Raw genomic sequence first — 18,733 nt, 5'->3', positions numbered from 1 at the left:
GAAAAGGTGGACAAGTCCTATTTTCAAGAGAAGATGACTTTTAACAGTTTTGAAGGATCTAAAACTTGTGTACCTGCAGACATCAGTAAGGATGAAGAATTTGTAGAAGAGTTTAATAGATTAAAAACTTTTGCTAATTTTCCAAGTAGTAGTCCTGTTTCGGCATCAACGCTAGCACGAGCTGGTTTTCTATATACTGGTGAAGGAGACACCGTGCGGTGCTTTAGTTGTCATGCAGCAGTAGATAGATGGCAATATGGAGACTCAGCAGTTGGAAGACACAGGAAAGTATCCCCAAATTGCAGATTTATCAATGGCTTTTACTTTGAAAATAATGCTGCTCAGCCTACAAATCCTGGTGTCCAAAATGGTCAGTACAAAGCTGAAAACTATCTGGGAAACAGAAATCATTTTCTTTTAGAAAGACCATCTGAGACTCATGCAGACTATCTTTTGAGAACTGGACAGGTTGTAGATTTATCAGACACCATATACCCAAGGAACACTGCCATGTGTAGTGAAGAAGCTAGATTAAGGTCATTTCAGAACTGGCCAGACTATGCCCACTTAACCCCAAGAGAGTTAGCGAGTGCTGGACTCTACTACACAGGTATTGATGATCAAGTACAGTGCTTTTGTTGTGGTGGGAAGCTGAAAAATTGGGAACCTTGTGATCGTGCATGGTCAGAACACAGGAGACACTTTCCTAATTGCTTCTTTGTTTTGGGCCGGAATTTTGATACTCAAAGTGAATCGGATATCGTGAGTTCTGATAGGAATTTCCCAAATTCAACAAATCCTCCAAGAAATCCAGCCATGGCAGATTACGAAGCACGGATCATTACATTTGGGACGTGGATATACTCAGTTAACAAGGAGCAGCTTGCAAGAGCTGGATTTTATGCTTTAGGTAAACTTTATTATAAAACTAGGCTAATAAATAACTTTCCAACTATCCCAGGGCCCCTAAAAAGTAAATAGATGCCGTTTGCTGACGTGATAAATATTTAGGTGTAGGCTGGCATGATTATTTATATTAGTATTATTCTATGAACCCTTATGTTGAATCTGTAATATAACCACTGAATTTATATGGAAAACACTAACATATTATGAGTCATATTTATCTGTATGTCCTTTTGGAGAAGAATGACATGCAAAAGATGATAGATATCCCTGAGAGAAGAATAGGTCTGATGGTAATACTAACTATAATTTATTACACACCTACTATATGTGCTCAATACATATATTACATGCATTTTCTCTGTGCCTCACAACAACCCTATAAGAAGAGTTAACATTAGAGAGTTTACTTTGACTGATGTTAAAATTGATACCTGCCTTTTGTACATAGACTATATATTTGAAAGCTGACCTATATATTTGAAAGATGCCTTATTGCTTAAAATGAGCACTTTTCAAATGGACTGCTGTAGACATGTCAGTAGGGAACGAAGGGCCATTAGTGTGATGGCTTCCAGGAATATTCAGAAAAATTATACCATTATATATCTGACCTATTTAAGATTGAGTAGTGCCAAAATACAAAATATCGGTTATTTCAGTATTTTATTTACTTAGTATCATATAGTAATCTTAAAAGTTTGTTTAGTGTCCTATAGCTATAACCTTAAAGAAACTTATCCTGTAATTTCACTATGCTGAACTTTATTATTAAAGTTTCACAGTTTGAAAAAGTAAATGTAGTATTGATGGCCCCGAATGACATGTTAAAACAATTGTAATTTTTCACATAAAAATTGGGAAATTTTATTTTTGTCTTCTGTAAAATACGTCAAATTGAATCAGTGAATTTAGTGTGTATTTCCTCCTCAAATGATCTTATCTGTTATTTAGAGGTGAACTCAGATATCTTCTTTTAAGCTATGAGACTTTCATGTAATTTAGAAATGCTTAATTTTATAGTATTTAAAAGGATATTTTGGGGTAAGCTTGTAATTGCACAGATACATGTATTTTTACTTGTGTGTTTCTTAGGTGAAGGTGATAAAGTAAAGTGCTTTCACTGTGGAGGAGGGCTAACTGATTGGAAGCCCAGTGAAGACCCTTGGGAACAGCATGCTAAGTGGTATCCAGGGTAAGGTATTTAAATGTTCATTCAGTGACAGGCAAGTTGGACAGTACATACACAGTGGGAAGACTTGAATAACTTTTCACCTCAATTATTTTTGCCTTCACCAGTGCCTTGAAATTCACACCAGGTTTATAAAAATGGGATCACCTACTTTATATACATTAAAAAGACATCTAACGGACTTCCCTGGTGGTGCGGTGGTTAAGAATCTGCCTGCCAATACAGGGGACATGGGTTTGAGCCCTGGTCCGGGAAGATCCCTTTAAAAAAAAAAAAGACATCTAAGCCTTCTGCAGTGACCAAAACATTCATTACTTATGTATCATATCTTTGACATTCAGAGGATTCTGTTTCTAAACACCAAATTAGGAATGTATGCTTTTGTTGTTGTTGGAAGTAGACTCTTTAATGATGGACATGAGAGCCCATGTTGCCAAGGAGATTCCTTAAGAACCCATCACACCCCCTAGCAAATGTTACTGAATCTCACTGATTCTAAGACACACAGTTGTTCACATCTTCAGATCTCTGAAATCAGGACACATCTGGTGGTGGGTCATAATTTGATTGGCAGTGGTAGTACATAATATAATCACGCTGCTTACAGTCAGTGGCATCTTAGAATGGTGACATATTCTAAATGTCTCTTTGCCATCTTGCCTCTTTAAAATAAAGTACATACAGGGGCTTCCCTGGTGGCACAGTGGTTAAGAATCCGCCTGCCAATACAGGGGACACGGGTTCAGTCCCTGGTCCGGGAAGAACCCACATGCCGCGGAGCAACTAAGCCCCTGCGCCACAGCTACTGAGCCTGCACTCTAGAGCCCATGAGCCACAACTACTGAGCCCAAGTGCCACAACTACTGAGCCCAAGTGCCACAACTACTGAAGCCTGTGCACCTAGAGCCCGTGCCCTGGAAAAAGAGAAACCACTGAGAAGCCCGCGCACTGCAATGAAGAGTAGTCCCCGCTCACCACAACTAGAGAAAGCAGCAACAAAGACCCAACTCAGCCAATAAATAAAATAATTAATTAATTATTTTTAAAAAGTACATAGAATGTACAGAATACAGTGATGTGAATTTTTGGCCTACAAAATAGTACAACTTAAAACTTCAGAATGATCATTTGAAAATAAATCTTAACCTTAAACAGCCTTAAAAGGAAAGGCTGAAAGTCTAAAGAATTCCTTTAAAATGTACAATAGGTTAATCTCTAAATAAAACTCATTAACTATTTAAAACTTGTTTTTAAATGTCAAGGTGCTAATTTAATAACTTGTTTAAAAGCTGAAAGTTCTCAAGTTGATATTTTTGCTCTACTAACATTAGCATATTAGGATAACAAAGGGAACATTTTTTTTAACCTTAAGATGATAGTTGAATAGGGAATTGAGTAACATTTTATTTTGCGGCTCCTTAGAAATATCAAAAAGGAAGTTAATGGAATTAAGATGATGGAGGTTATGTCTTTACTTACACTTTACTAATTTATGAGCTACTAAAGTTTAACCTTCTTTTATTTGTTTAGGTGTAAATATTTATTAGAAGAGAAGGGACAAGAATATATAAACAATATTCATTTAACCCATTCAATTGAAGAATCTCTGGTAAGTCACATATTGTAGAATATATATTTCCCAATATTACAGAATTTGTTTTGCAATGATTTCTTGGTGCAAAATTCACAGTATAGTATTTTAAATTAATAATGTATGGTTAGCTTAAATGGGAGATCTTGAAGAGTGCTTATGTTCTTAAGCTGAAGCAAATTTGTGAAAAGGGGATCAAGATGAACTGATTTAAGTATCACTGTAGGCAAAAATGGGCTTGAAGAACTAAAACACAAATCCATTAGTCTTCTGAAATTAGACTTGTATAATGTGTTTCGTACTCATAAACAGTTTTTAACTTTTCACAGGCAATATTTAAAATCTCAAAAATGTATCTAAATTGATAGTGTGGCCTGGGATGTCCAAGGCATCAGTACTTTGTGGAAAGAGCCCTGGACTAGAATGAGACACAAGAGTTGCCATTGTGGCCCTGCCATGAACTGTATTGCCTCAGTCACATTGTTTAATCTCCCTGAGCCTCAGCTTCTTGTCTGTAAAGTGAATGGATCAGGTTAGGTGATCTTTTAACTTCTAGCTTCATCACGCTGTACCTCTTGTGAATATTCATATGTTGAATTGGAATAAAGCTCATTTATAAATTCGTGATTAACATAACTTTTCAAATTGAGGTAATTGTCTTCTACCAAAAAGAATTCTAACTTATAATTCATATTTCTGTTTTAGGCAAGAACTGCTGAAAAAACACCATCATTAGCTAAAAGAATTGGTAAATATACTTACTAAAATAAATATTTTAATTTCATTGCCAGTTTATTACAGTTGTTGTTTATAAGGTGGAAAGGTAAACTGATTCTTTCAAGGTATATTTCTTTGGGATGAGATTGCTGTAGATTTAAGAATTAATGAAGTGCCTATAAATTTAAGTTGGATATTTATGTATCGGGAACATTTTTTCAGAGCTTGGACAGTTTTTCCAAGTTCGAGAGGAACAGCGGTAGGCTGTCCATTGTCATTTCTGTTAAAATCACAAAAAGAAGGGTTAAGTTATTTTTGTCCATGGGGCTTCTTTAGTTAGCCAGGATCGTGAATCCAGTGCTTTACTAATATGCCACCACCACGATCAGCCCTAACCTACCTGCTTCCTTACTCCATGCCATCTTTTTGCCTTCCCCAGCTTCTTCACAAAAGGGTATGGTTTGGTTTGTTAACCTCCTGTTACCTTTTAGAGAGGTAGAGGATTTTTATCACAAAGATTATTTACTCATCATAGACATCTTTAAAAACTAAAGTGCGCAGAAAAAGATATTATGTTAGACAAAGAAGATATTGTTATCCCACTTTTCAGATGAAGAAACAAAGAGGTTAAGTGACATGACCATGGTTACATTACAAAGCATTAGTGTAACTAGGACTGTAAATAAGGTCTTCTGAATCCCACATCACACTACAGATCTCATTCTCAACCTAGGCATCATGTTTCAAGAATAGTAAAGTTTAATTTAGAATATGTCTGGTGATTCCCCACTCCCTATACTCATAACATCATCTATTTAGTATCTTAAGGATTAGAAGGCAAGAGAATGCTACGTATATTCATACATATGCTAGAGAAGGAGAGCCACTTTGATATTATTTGATAAGGGTTTTGTAATGTACATAAATGATACAGTTTAAGAAATCATTTATTCCAGCCTGTGTTTTTGAAATTATCCAGAAACAAAGATTCTGTAACATTTCTTGATAATAATCATCCTTACACTGCATACTGGTCCTTTTATGACTAGTGAGACTCTTGCTTTAGTTTAGGATTAGTGTTTTTAAATGAAGATATAATTCATATACCAAAAATTTCACCCTTATAAAGTATACACTTTAGTGGTTTTTGATATATTCATATGGTTGTACAACCATCACTACTATTTAATTACAAAACATTATCAAAACCCCAGAAAGAAACCCCATACCCATTAGCAGTCATTCACCATTGCAGCCACTCAACCCCCAAGCCTGAACAACCACTAGTCTACTTCTGTTTCTATGGATTTACCTATTCTGGACATATCATATAAATGGAATCATAATATATGGCCTCAAGGTTCATCCACTCATATAAGTTCAACCCTTATCATTTTTGAATACTTCATTATGTTTTGTGGTGGAAAAATATTCCTTTGTATGGATAATACCACATTTTGTTTTCATCAGTCATTGGACATTTGGCTATTATGATGCTGATGCTGCTATGAACATTTGTTTTCAAGTTTTTATGTAGGCACATGTTTTTAATTCTCCTGAGTATATATTTAGGGATAGGATTGCTGGGTCATGTGGTAACTCTGTTTAAACTTTTTAAAGTGGCTGCAACATTTTACATTCCCACCAGCAGTGTATGAGGGTTTCAGTTTGTTTTCCCACATCCTTGTTAACACTTGTTGTCTGTCTCCTTATTACATCTATCCTAGTAGGTGTGAAGCTGTATCTCATTGTGGTTTTGATTTCCATTTCCCTGATAGCTAATGATGTTGGCCATTTTTTCATGTGCTTATGGGCCATTTGTATGTCTTCTTTGGAGAAGTGTCTGTTCATCTCCTTTGTCCTTTTTTTAGTTAGGTTACTTTTTTTTTAATATAGAGTTGTAATAGTTGTTTATATATTTTGGTTCTTTATACATATAAGTCCCTTGTCAAGTATATGATTTGCAGATATTTTCTCCCATTCTGCAGGTTGTCTTTTCACTTTCTTTTTGTCCTTTGAAGCATATTACTTTTTAAAATTGATGAAGTCCAATATGTTTTTTGTTGTTTATACTTTTGGTGTCATATCTAAGAAATCATTGCCTAATCAAGGTCATCTGTGTTTTCTTCTAAGAGTTTTATGGTTTTAGCTCTTACATTCAGGTCTTTGATCCATTTTGAGTTAATTTTTGTATATGGTATGAGGTAGGGGTCCATCTAACCATCACCCAGATCAAGATGTAGAACATTTCCACTACCCTGGAAAGCTCCTTCAGGCCCCTTCCCAATCAGTATCCACCCCCAAGTTATATTCTGACTTCTTTTACCATAGATTAAATTTGAACACCTTAAAAATGTAATTATACAGTATTTACTCTTTTGTCTCTGGTTCATCATTGTGATGATGTTTTGCTTATCATATCTATGTGATTGATCCATGCTGTCTGTGGCAGTAGTTCATGCTTCTTTCTTGCTGTGCAGTATTTGAATATACCAGAATTTACTTATCCATTCACCTGTTGATGGACATTTGAGTTGTTTCCAGTTTGGGGCTGTTATAAATAACACTGCTGTGAATATTCTTGTGTATGTCTTTGGTGGATATATGTACTCATTTTTTTTTCTTTCTTTTTTTCTTTTTTATCCCGTTGGATCTTTTTTTTAATTAATTTATTTTATTTTATTTTTTAATTTACTGGCTGCATTGGGTCTTCATTGCTGCGCACGGGCTTTCTGTAATTGTGGGGAGTGGGGGCTACTCTTCATTGCAGTGCGGGGGCTTCTTATTGCAGTGGCTTCTTTTATTGCAGAGCATGGGCTCTAGGCACATGGGCTTCAGTAGTTGCAGCACTCAGGCTCAGTAGTTGTGGCACACGGGCTTAGTTGCTCCATGGCACGTGGGATCTTCCCAGCCCAGGGATCGAACTCGTGTCCCATACATTGGCAGGCGGATTCTTAACCACTGCGCCACCAGGGAAGTCCCATATGTACTCATTTTTAATACCTAAGAGTGAGGAAGTCCCTGGCGATCCATTGGTTGGGACTCGGTACTTTCACTGCCTGGGGCCCAGGTTCAGTCCCTGGTTGGAGAACTAAGATCCTGCAAAACTGCACAGCGTGGAAAAGAAAAAAAGAAAAAAAAAATATCCAAGAGTGGAATTGATGAGTCAGAGGATAGAACTCTCCTTTTAGCACGTCACTGCACGGTCTGTATTCCTATTTTGAATGTCATTAAAGTGAGTTGCTATTTGCTTTCTTGCCTTATCTAGTCCACCCCACTCAGCTACAGAAACTAAGTCTGAAAGATAGGAAACTGATACATTCAAGGTCACAGACTGGGACTTCCTCTGTTTCCTATGATTTTTTCAAAATAATTGCTGGTGATTCAGTAAAGACATCCACAGTTTTTAGATTTTTGAAACACTTAACCCTTTTCTTACCTGCTTTACCTTATCTTGTACTATTCATCATAGTCTTTAAAGCACCTAATCTCAATTCATAATGCTACAAAATATATAACCATAGCATTTTCAACTCTTCTAAGATTCTGAAAGTGAGTCTTCAATGCCGAAGTATTTGTAAATCCTCTTCCCAAAGCAGCTTTGATGTGGTGGTTTGGTTTTGATTTTTTGTTGTTGTTTGTTTATTTATTTGGGTCTTGGTTGCGGCATGCAGAATCTTCCGTTGCGGTATGTGGGATCCTGTTTTTTTTTTAAGTTGCGGCACATGGAATCTTTAGTTGTGGCATGTGAACTCCCCTCACCAGGGATCGAACCCAGGCCCCCTGCATTGGGAGCGCAGAGTCTTAGCCACTGGACCAGCAAGCAAAGTCCCTGGTTTTGATTTTTTGCTTGTTGCTTAAAATTTTCTTTTTAACTATACTTTTTTGTTGAGTTGTGTTAATGAAAATAATTAAACTCCATGATCTTTTTCCTCACCAATTTTCATTTCAGATGATACCATATTCCAAAATCCTATGGTACAGGAAGCTATACGAATGGGATTCAGTTTCAAGGACATTAAGAAAACGGTGAAGGAAAAAATTCAGACATCTGGGAGCAACTATAAATCACTTGAGGTTCTGGTTGCAGACCTAGTGAGTGCTCAGAAAGACAATACACAAGATGAATCAAGTCAGACTTCATTACAGAAAGGTATGCATGCCTGTTTTACAAAGCAAGACACACCTAACATCCCTTCATTATGGATAGTATCTTATTGTGGCCCATTCATTTCCCTCCTCTCATAGTCCCCTTAGGATAAATGGTTTTTAAAACTTTTTATTGTGAAAAATGTCAGACATACTCAAAAGTGGAGAGGACAGTATAATGAACCCTCACATACCCATCAACCCGCTTCAGTAATTATCAGCACTTTTCCAGTCTTGTTTCATTTCTTCCCCCAACTTTTTTTTTTTGCTGTAGTATTTCAGAGTAAATCCCAGACATCCTATATATCATTTGCCTATAAATACTTCAGTAAATATCTAACAGATAGGGATTTTTTTTAACATGACCTTAATACTGTGTGTTAATCTGCTCAGACTGTTATAACAATACCATAAACTGGGTGGCTTAAACAACAGACATTTGTTTCTCATAGTTCTGGAGGCTGGGAAGTACAAAACCAAGGTGCAGGCAGATTTGGTTTCTGGTGAAGATTCTTCCAGGCTTGCAGATGGCTGCCGTCTCTATGTCCTCACATGGCCAAGAGAGAGAGCACTCTGCTTTCTATTCCTCTCCTTATAAGGACATTGATCTCATCATGGAGTCCCATCCTCATGACCTCGTCTAAACCTAATTACCTCCCAAAGGCCTCACCTCTAAGTACCATCACATAGTAGGTTAGGGCTTCAACATATGAATTTTGGAGAGACAGACATGTGGCTCATAACGTACTGTTATCACACTTAACAAAAATTAATAGTAATTCCATAATATCATCTGAAATTCAGTTGGTTTCAATTTTCCTCATTGTCTTAAAATGTTTTTACGATTCATTTGTTCTACTCAGGATCCAAGTAAGATTCACTGATCCATTCATTTTAAAAGCGTGAGTTTATGCTCTATTTTAGATAAAGAACAAAGACTAACTTTTATCATTGTGTGTACACTCTAAGTTTTGTAAGTTGAAACTGGATTTCGAGTGTTCTGCAACTTTTCATATGATGTAAATATATGAAGGGGTCATATTACTAAATAAAGCTTGAATTAATGGCATCTTACTACTGTGAATCATGTATAGAAAGTGTATTACATAATGTAGAAGAGAAGTATATAACCTCCTTTTAGGGAAAAAGAGATAAAAAATACAAGTTCCTTCTTTAAGGATGATAGCTACTCTAGAGTTTGCCAGCAACATTGGAGGTTAAAGAAAAGGTTTCAAACTGAATACATTTTGGGGTACTTTATTATAATCGTTCTCTAAGCTTTTGACCACCTGTATCAAAAGATGAGAGTTCTCCAAGCGGTAATGAACCTAAAAGTTCACTTTTTTTTTTTTTTTTACATTAAAGACCCTTTTGATCTTTAAGTTATTTCAGATGCTTTTGAAGCATTATTCAGATAATTACATAAGTCATAAAACAGTATAACATTAATGATATTTTAAATTACATTAGTTGATGTAAATGATTCAGCAGAAAGCATCTTTTCCTTAAAGATGCGTTTATTTAAAACCTATAATAGCTCCACGTGTCTTGGTGATGGTGAAACAAACCATTTACTTTGTGATACAAGTGATTGTGTCATTTTCACCTGCACCTTAACCACAACTCAAGCTTAACTAAGTTTGACAATAAGGTGTTAGTTTTTATACCTGAAGGTGTTTACAACAGAAAAATTTAGTGGGTTGCAGTAGGAAGAGAACAAGGGACAGAGTGCATTGGGGCATGTCTGTTCTCTATCCAACAGGAGTTGGTAGGGGGTTCTTATTACTGAGACTACAAGCCAGGGTGGTGTGGGAAGGAGGGCCTAAGCAGATGCCAGCTCTCAGGGGCACAGGTTAGAATTCATCAGTTGACCTCTCCTTAATCTCACAAAATTGAGAGGCAAGTAATTGATATAGACTATCCTCTCATGCGAGGACTGCTGTCTGTCTTCCCAAAAGCTGATGAGGAAAGACTGACACTAATAATCTCTTAATTCTATGCAAAATAGAGGATGGGCCTAATTGAAGTAAAGCAGATGGAAGTTATTAGAAAAAAAGTACAATGTTGTTGTTATTCATTGAGAAATCCTAGATTCGATTCTAGCTTTTATCCCATTGTCTCTGACAGAGAATACCCCAGTCTTCTAAAGATAGTACCAAATTAGTATCTTTTTTTCTTTCTTTTTAAAAACCACATACTTCATGTATGTTAAGGCACTTACTTTAATTCTTATGTGTATATTACAGAATATGATGCAAAAATCAAATAACCCATGCACATATCTTAGTCTGTCTTTCCACATGGATCTGCTCTGATGGGAACATTAATAACATCAGTTTATTCTAGAAGTGGTTTAAAATAATGTAGTAAAAATATTAGCAAATAACATCAAAAATTATCTAGCTAATGCTTTTATTGCTATGTGCCAGGAACCGCCGGACCTAGAAGGGGACCTTGTAGGAAGTAGAAGGGGAAAGGTGCCTCAGGAAAGGATGTTAGAACCCAATAGTTACTCTAAAGGCTAGAGCAAAGTAATTTCCAGAGGTAAACTATTAGTCTGGAAAAAATGCGCAGACCATCACCATCTCAAGTAAGTGTCTATATGCAAGTGTGAAATAAGGTAGGAAAAGTGGAGCTAATGGTATCCGTGTTTGGTAGGCATGACATTTCATCCATCATGGTCTGTAACATGGAATCACAAATAATCAGAATGAAAGGAAGCTTAAAGATCATGTAATAATTTTCATCACTTCAGAGAAAACTGAAGTGCAGATGTGCTGTTACTTAAGATCACTCAGATAGTTGGGAGTAAAATTCAGGTTTCCTGACTTCTGGTCCAATGTTCCTTTTTTTTTTTTTTTAATTTTTAAAAACACTGTGGGGAATTCCCTGGTGGTCCAGTAGTTATGACTCCACGCTTTCACTGCCAAGGGCCTGGGTTCAATCCCTAGTTGGGGAACTAAGATCCAGCAAGCCACATGGCACGGCCCCAAAAAAAAAAAATTGTAAATACACATAAGATTTATCTTCTGAACTTTTTTTTTTCTTTTTTTTTTTGGCTGCGTTGGGTCTTTGTTGCTGTACACAGGCTTTCTTTAGTTGTAGTGAGCAGGGGCTACTCTTCATTGTGGAGCACGGGCTCTAGGCATGCGAGCTTCAATAGTTGTGGCATGCGGGCTCAATAGTTGTGGCTTGCGGGCTCTAGAGCACAGGCTCAGTAGTTGTGGCACACAGGCTTAGTTGCTCCGTGGCATGTGGGATCTTTCCAGAGCAGGGATTGAACCCATGTCCTCTGCATTAGCAGATGGATTCTTAACCACTGCACCACCAGGGAAGCCCCCTTCTGAACCATTTTTAAGTGTACACTTCCATAGTTTTAAGTACATTCACATTGTTGTGCAGTCAATCTCCAGAATTCTTTTCATCTACAAAACTGAAACTCTTTACCTATTAAACAACTCCAATTTCCCCCTCCTCTGGCAACCACCATTCTGCTTCCTGTCTCTGTAAATATGACTACTGTAGGTATCTGATCCAGTGTCCTTTTCTATTCATTGTGGCAACACACCCAAAAGTAATGTGCAAATTACTTAATTGTTTTCCTCTTTTTGATTTTCCTTGGAATTAAAAAGCTACTTTTAAAAAACATTGGGAAGGGGTAGTCCCCTCACTCCCAGGACTGGCCCAGGCGGAGAGAGACTACATGAGGGGAAAGAAGCACAAAAGAGACCTGCTGTAGACTCAGGGCAAAGGGAATGCCATCGGTGCTGGGACCTGTGAGCACTACAGGAGGAAACTCTAGCGTGGTGGGACTGGCTCCAGGCACACAGGCGAAGCACAAGAGGATTGAACATGAAGTTACTTGGGTTCCTCCTTTTCGTTTGCCTTTTTCTGCTTCTGCTGCATGATCTCCAAGTCCCTCTGCTTGTGGACGGCAGCAGAAAGCCTGTTATCTCAGTGCTTTCCCTTAACCAAGTCATTCTGCTTTTGCATATTCCTCTGGCAGGCTAGCTTGCCACAGTGTTAGTGATGGCATGAATATAACCTTTATTCTGACTTTTTTGGTCAGGTGTTTCCATATAATATAAATCAATATACAATGCTATCCCTTTACTTCTGTTGTTTCGTATGCCCCGAATGCCTTTTTCCTGTTTGTATACCTCATCTCACTCCCCGCTCCACCCCTAGTTCCATAAATCCATTTCTTGAACTCGTCCTTCAAGCCTCAGCTCGGAGGTCACTTCTTTGAAGTTCTCCCCAATAGCAGAGTTTGCAGCTCCCTCTTCTCTACTCTTCTTTGCTGTTAAAGCATTTGTAACATTGTTTTGAAACTGTTTTCTTTTCTCTCCTACCCATTAGACAAGCTTCTTGAGGGCAGGCACTTTATCTTCTTATCTCTATGTTTGTGTTTGAGTTTTGATTATGCCCATGAGGTTGCCTCTTAAGAAAAAATAGAATTAAAGAATCCAAGAAAACCTTTCTGAAACAATTCTGATATCTTTTTCCAGGTTAAAACCCTTCACTGGCTCCCAGGGCCCTTGGTGTCAAGTCCAGACTCCTTTACATGGGTTGCCAAATCCTTCATGGTCAGGCTCCTGCTATCCTTCTATAACCTCATTTCATGCTATTTCCCCCTCAAATTCTCTTCCCAAGCCTTACTGTGCACCTGCAGGCCTGGTTCTGTCTCTCCCCTTGGAGCCTGCTTATGTCATTTCCTCTGCCCAGAACCCTCTTCTCCCACTGCTCCTGTCTGCCAAGGCTGTCTCCCCCTCCTAGTTTACTCCTACTCATCCTTTAGGACCCAGTTTAGGTATAATATTTTCTGGGAGGCCTTCCCTTTATGTGTGTGTGCAGGGACACACACCCTTCCTGTGTTCTTCGTAACCCATTATAATTATTTTTTATCATCACACTGTATTATAATTTCCTGTCTACTTGTTTTCCTTACTTTATGAATGATTGGGAGCCCAGGGTCTATATATTTGTTAATTGTTCTATCTCTAATACCTAGAACCTAGCTAAGTGTTCAGTAAGTATTTGTTGAATAAAATTAGACCACTGTTTCCCAAACTTGTTTTCAAAGTAGTGTTCCCCAGAATGTTAAAAGAGATGCCATGAAAAAGGAGCTCTGTAGTTAAATAGGGAAATGCATTTTTAATTTCTTTGAGGGCATATGTGCTTTATTATACTGCCCTGAACTTGATAGTCATGGTTCCCAAATGCCAGTGTGCTCAACCCCAGAAATTTTAGATTCAGTGAATGGGGCCCAGGAATCTATTGTTTAAAAAATGCCCCAAGTGATTCTCATGTGAGGCTAAATTTGGAAACCACTGCTGTACAGTGATTACAAAGATTGTTCAAATATGTAATACATTTGGAATAGTGCCTAGCACATAGTAGAAGTGCTATATTACTGTTAATTGCTGCTGTTTTTGATGTTGTTGTCCATATAGTTGTATTTGACCGTGAAACACATTTTTGTGGCATATTTGTTAACATTTCACAAAACTTAGTTTGACAAAGGCTGAATTAAGCAAGAACTTCAGTGCCACCTGTATATTGATGACACCCAAATCTCTATCTTTATCCCTGACAACTTCTGACCTCAAGATTTGACTCTCCAGTTGCCTATTGGACATTTTTATATGGATGCCCTGCAAACACCTCAGAAATATCTTGAAAATCCCAAACCTGTACCTTCTTTTATATTTCCTGTTGGCATCACCATCCCCTTGTCAGCCATGCTAGAAATCTTGAAATCAACTTTATTTCCTCCTCCTTCCTCATCCCTCACATCCAATCACCAAATCCTACTTGTCCCGCTTTAGAAGTGGCCCTCAAATCCATCTCTCCATTTCTGGAATAAGCCATGCCCTTTCTATATGCTACTTCTTTTACCTAAGCCTTGCTTCTCTGCTTAGCAAATTCCTATTTTTAAATGTCACTCTTCCATTTTCCCCCTCCCCCTGCCCAACAGCCACCAACCCATGAAGCCTTCCCCAGCTAGTCTGAACAGAAGAACTTGTTCTGTCATCTTGTCCCAGAGCACTTTGTATGTAACTTTATTATAGCACTTATCGCTTTGTACTTTGTACTTACCTCCATAGCCTCAGCTCACGTCTTTCTCTCCCACTAGCAGATGCCGTATGTGAGTCATCCTATTTCCCAGCATTTGATTAGTGTCTCGCACGTAGTAGGGGTTCACATTATTTCACTGAATTTAAATAACTAAGAAAGTCTAAAATTAACACATTTTTTTTTTCTCTTTGTACAGAGATTAGTACTGAAGAGCAGCTAAGGCTCCTGCAAGAGGAAAAGCTTTGCAAAATCTGTATGGATAGAAATATTGCTGTAGTTTTTATTCCTTGTGGACATCTGGTCACTTGTAAACAGTGTGCTGAAGCAGTTGACAAATGTCCCATGTGCTACACAGTCATTACTTTCAAGCAAAAAATTTTTATGTCTTAATCTAACTACAGTAGGCGTGTTATGTTCTTATTACCCTGATTGAATGTGTGATGTGAACCAACTTTAAGAAATCAGCATTGAATTCCATTAGCATTTGCTACCAAGTAGAGAAAAAAATGTAAACTATGATGTTATAGTTGACAGTCTAAAATTTGAAATTCTGTATTTTTCAGGATTTTAGCTATTCTGTCATATTTTTTCACTGTTATTTAACTGATCACAGTGTGTATTTGTAGTACACTGACTTAGATTTCTAAATGTAAGTGAACTAATCGACTGAATTTTTTATTCTCTTTAGATAGGCTTAACAAATGGACCATTCTCTGTAAACGTAGAGATTAATCTCCCCAATCACATAATTTGTTTTGTGTGAAAAAGGAATGAACTGTTCCACACTGGTGGAAAGATAGAGATTATTTTTAGATGTTTGTCTTTGTGTTTTAGGATTTTGTCCATTTTCTTTTAAAATTATACACATGTACTTGGATGGATGATTTTTTAAATGATTTTGCCATTGTTAAAAGAGTATTTAATGATTGAATACCATCTAGCCTACATGTACTGACATGGAAAGATGTCAAAGGTATATTCAGTGTAAAATTCAAGTGGCAAAACACTATGTATAGAATGAGCCAAATGAAGATGTGTGTGTTTTATATACATATAGAACAGAAGATTTGGAAAGATAGGCACCAAACTGTTAAATGTGGTTTCTTTTGAGGAGGGTGGGGGGGGGGGGATGGGTCCCAGAGGGGCTTTACAGGGAGGGGCCTTTCACGTTCTACTTTTTTCATTTTGTTCTGTTTGAATTTTTTATAAGTATGTATTACTTTTGTAATCAGAATTTTTAGAAAATATTTTACTGATTTAAAGGCTTAGGCATGTTCAAAAGCCTGCAAAACTACTTATTGCTCAGCTTTAGTTTTTCTAATCCAAGAAGGCAGGGCAGTTAACCTTTTTGGTGCCAATGTGAAATTTAAATGTTTATATGTTTTTCCTGCTTTGTGGATGAAAAATATTTCTGAGTGGTAGTTTTTTGACAGGTAGACCATGTCTTCTCTTGTTTCAAAATAAATATTCCTGATTTTGTAAAATGAAATATAAAATATGTCTCAGATCTTCCAATTAATTAGTAAGGATTCATCCTTAATCCTTGCTAGTTTAAGCCTGCCTAAGTCACTTTACTAAAAGGTCTTTGTTAACCCAGTATTTTAAACATCTGTCAGCTTATGTAGGTAAAAGTAGAAGCATGTTTGTACACTGCTCGTAGTTATAGTGACAGCTTTCCATGTTGAGATTCTCATATCATCTTGTATCTTAAAGTTTCACGTGAGTTTTTACCTTTAGGATGATTAAGATGTATATAGGACAAAATGTCAAGTCTTTACCTAAGTTTTTTGTTTTCTTGTCTAGTAATAGTAGTAGATACTTCTGAAATAAATGTTCTCTCAAGATCCTTAAAAACCTCTTGGAAATTATAAAATATTGACAAGAAAAGAAGAATAGTTGCTTGAATATTAAAGGCAGATAAAACTTGAATAAGAATCAATATAGATTAAAAAAAAATGAAAGTTTAAGAATGCTTCATAGAGCACCCAGGCCAGGATTCTCACAACAACCTGTTGTAGAGGTGAGTGAGGCATTTTACTGTAAAGTTTGAGAGTGAAACTGTTAATAGTTATATTTTTGTTGTATTTTCTAAGAGAGAGAGTATTATGTTCTCTTGACCTCTGTTGATTACTACTTTGATATTCATTTAAAGCACTGCAAATTTAAATGAGAATTTTTAAAATCAAATAATGACTGCCCTGTTTTTGTTATACTGTGTAAATCCTCAGTTTTTTTACCTTTGCACTTTCTTCTACTTAGGTTTAGTTATATATTCATTAAGTTAAATTTTACATGTATTGTCTAAGCTTTAAATTTAAGCTTAAATTACAAGGGGAGAAAAGTGTTAAAGTTTTAAAAATGTGTTTTCCAGGACACGTCAGCTCCAAGTCAGGTAGTTAGTTCAATCCAGTTGTTGGCCAAGGATTGAATTGTTTTAACATAAGGCCTTTCTAGTTCTGGAAGCCTCAGTTCCTTAAAACTTGTATGTTTAGAGTTAAGCAAGACCTTTTTTCTCCCCATGAGTTGTGAAATTTAATGCATGAAGCTGATGTGGCTAACAAGTTTATTTTAAGAATTGTTTAGAAATGCTGTTGCTTCAGGTTCTTAAGTCACTCAGCACTCCAACTTCTAATCAAAATTTTAAAGACTTACCAATGTTTGTCTGTGTTTGCACTATAAAAAGCGCTGGATCCTTCCAATCTAATTGTGCAAAGAATGATCACTTGCAAGGTCAAAAATATAACCAGATCCAAATCTCTGCCTTCCCGTTCCCAAGATAGTTCTCAGTATCTACATGTAGACGTTCCTTTTTTGTATGAAGTTCACTCTAAGATTTCAAAAGCACCACCTATTTTACTACATTTTAGTCATGTGAAGAGTCAAGTTGTTTTGTAATAAATAATTATCTTTATTCATAATAATCTGGTGTGATGATCAAAAGCCTTGTCTTAATTTTTCAGAAATCGGTTTAGTGTTTATAAAGTAAATTCCAGTTTATTAATTAATGGCTTTGTATTGCCTTTCCTGCTAGATTTTTTGTTGGTTTTTATTCTTTTTTCCCTTTGGTTAGGGGCTAAGATGCAGTAGGATGGGTGTAGTGAATGTATATGATGCGATTTGGCACTGTATGTTATGATCTTTTGTTCTTATTTAAATGTTGGGTTTTTTTCCTATTTTCATTTTAGTGGATAAGATTGGTATTTTGAACTCTGAATGGAGACTACCACCACAGCATTAGTTCCATGTATTGTACCCTTTAGACCAAAATGATTGTTTTATTTCCTGATTACCCAGTTGTTGAATATGGGGAAAAAGGGTGGAGGGGTGGGAGAAATAGGGTAGATTGTGTATCATTTCCATTAGAGAAATAAGAAAACAGAAGGGAATATTTGACAAATATGGTTATTTTTAGCCAAATCTGCTTTAAAAAATAAAAAAGAGGTAACCATTTCTTCATCTGTGAAATGAGGATAGTACCTGTCTTACAAAGTTATAAGAGTTCAAAGAGACCATATGTGTAAAATACCTGTTATAAATGTTAATTCCCTTCCTAACACTCTTTTACCTTCCATAGATTTGCCTTGACTCTGGAAATTTGAAAGAGATAACTCTTTCAGTGACTCTTACTCATCTTTTTTTGTTGTTTGTCATAGTTAGGATGCACATTACAATAAACAGGTCAAGTTCTTTAAAATATTTAAATTCCTGTTTTAAAAACTTGAAAAAATATTCTTACCAAATTTAGTTGAGCTTCCGTAATAGAAACAATTGGCTTATTCCCACTTTCATAATCAGTTTCAGTTTGACTCTTACACACTTAGCACAATGTGAATTTCATTTGCATCATAATAGAATTATTGGGTGTCAGAGCTAGAAGTGACCTTAGAGAGTATCTAATTCATCCCCCTTGTTTTACAGATGAGGCAACTGAGGCTCAATGGTGAAATGATTTGTTCAAAGCTGTATAGCTAATTAGTCATAGCCCAGAGTGGGACAGAGTTTGATGGTGAAAAACTTCAAGCTACCTCTCTAGGGAGGTCTCAAATGTGTATTTTTTCGACTATTTTTTCTTCTATACCATAACCTTCACTACATATTAA

General features: G+C 36.5%; 1 protein-coding gene and 1 pseudogene across 6 annotated transcripts in view; one reads left to right on the top strand and one right to left on the bottom strand.

Annotated features, from left to right (window-relative positions):
* The window catches only part of XIAP (X-linked inhibitor of apoptosis), a 36,104-nt gene extending 20,010 nt beyond the window's left edge, over window positions 1–16,094 (top strand). For 3 of the 6 annotated variants that reach the window (XM_057717347.1, XM_057717346.1, XM_057717349.1), the window contains 6 exons: window positions 2–910; window positions 2,002–2,101; window positions 3,629–3,707; window positions 4,395–4,437; window positions 8,359–8,559; window positions 14,830–16,094. In XM_057717347.1, coding sequence (XP_057573330.1) covers window positions 34–910; window positions 2,002–2,101; window positions 3,629–3,707; window positions 4,395–4,437; window positions 8,359–8,559; window positions 14,830–15,023 — 1,494 coding nt within the window. In that variant the 5' untranslated portion in view covers window positions 2–33 and the 3' untranslated portion in view covers window positions 15,024–16,094. Of the gene's footprint in view, window position 1; window positions 911–2,001; window positions 2,102–3,628; window positions 3,708–4,394; window positions 4,438–8,358; window positions 8,560–9,007; window positions 9,439–14,829 lie in introns of those variants that run through there. The other 3 variants (XM_057717352.1, XM_057717350.1, XM_057717351.1) reach the window with 3 other exon arrangements.
* LOC130841282 (small EDRK-rich factor 2-like) lies at window positions 12,414–12,548 on the bottom strand (annotated as a pseudogene).
* Window positions 16,095–18,733: the final 2,639 nt, after the last annotated feature.

The sequence above is a fragment of the Hippopotamus amphibius genome, chromosome X (genome assembly GCF_030028045.1).
Source record: "Hippopotamus amphibius kiboko isolate mHipAmp2 chromosome X, mHipAmp2.hap2, whole genome shotgun sequence".
NCBI classification, from domain to species: Eukaryota; Metazoa; Chordata; class Mammalia; order Artiodactyla; family Hippopotamidae; genus Hippopotamus; species Hippopotamus amphibius.
Note: the sequence above shows the minus strand (reverse complement) of the source record. Positions and strands in the feature narration are given on the sequence as shown.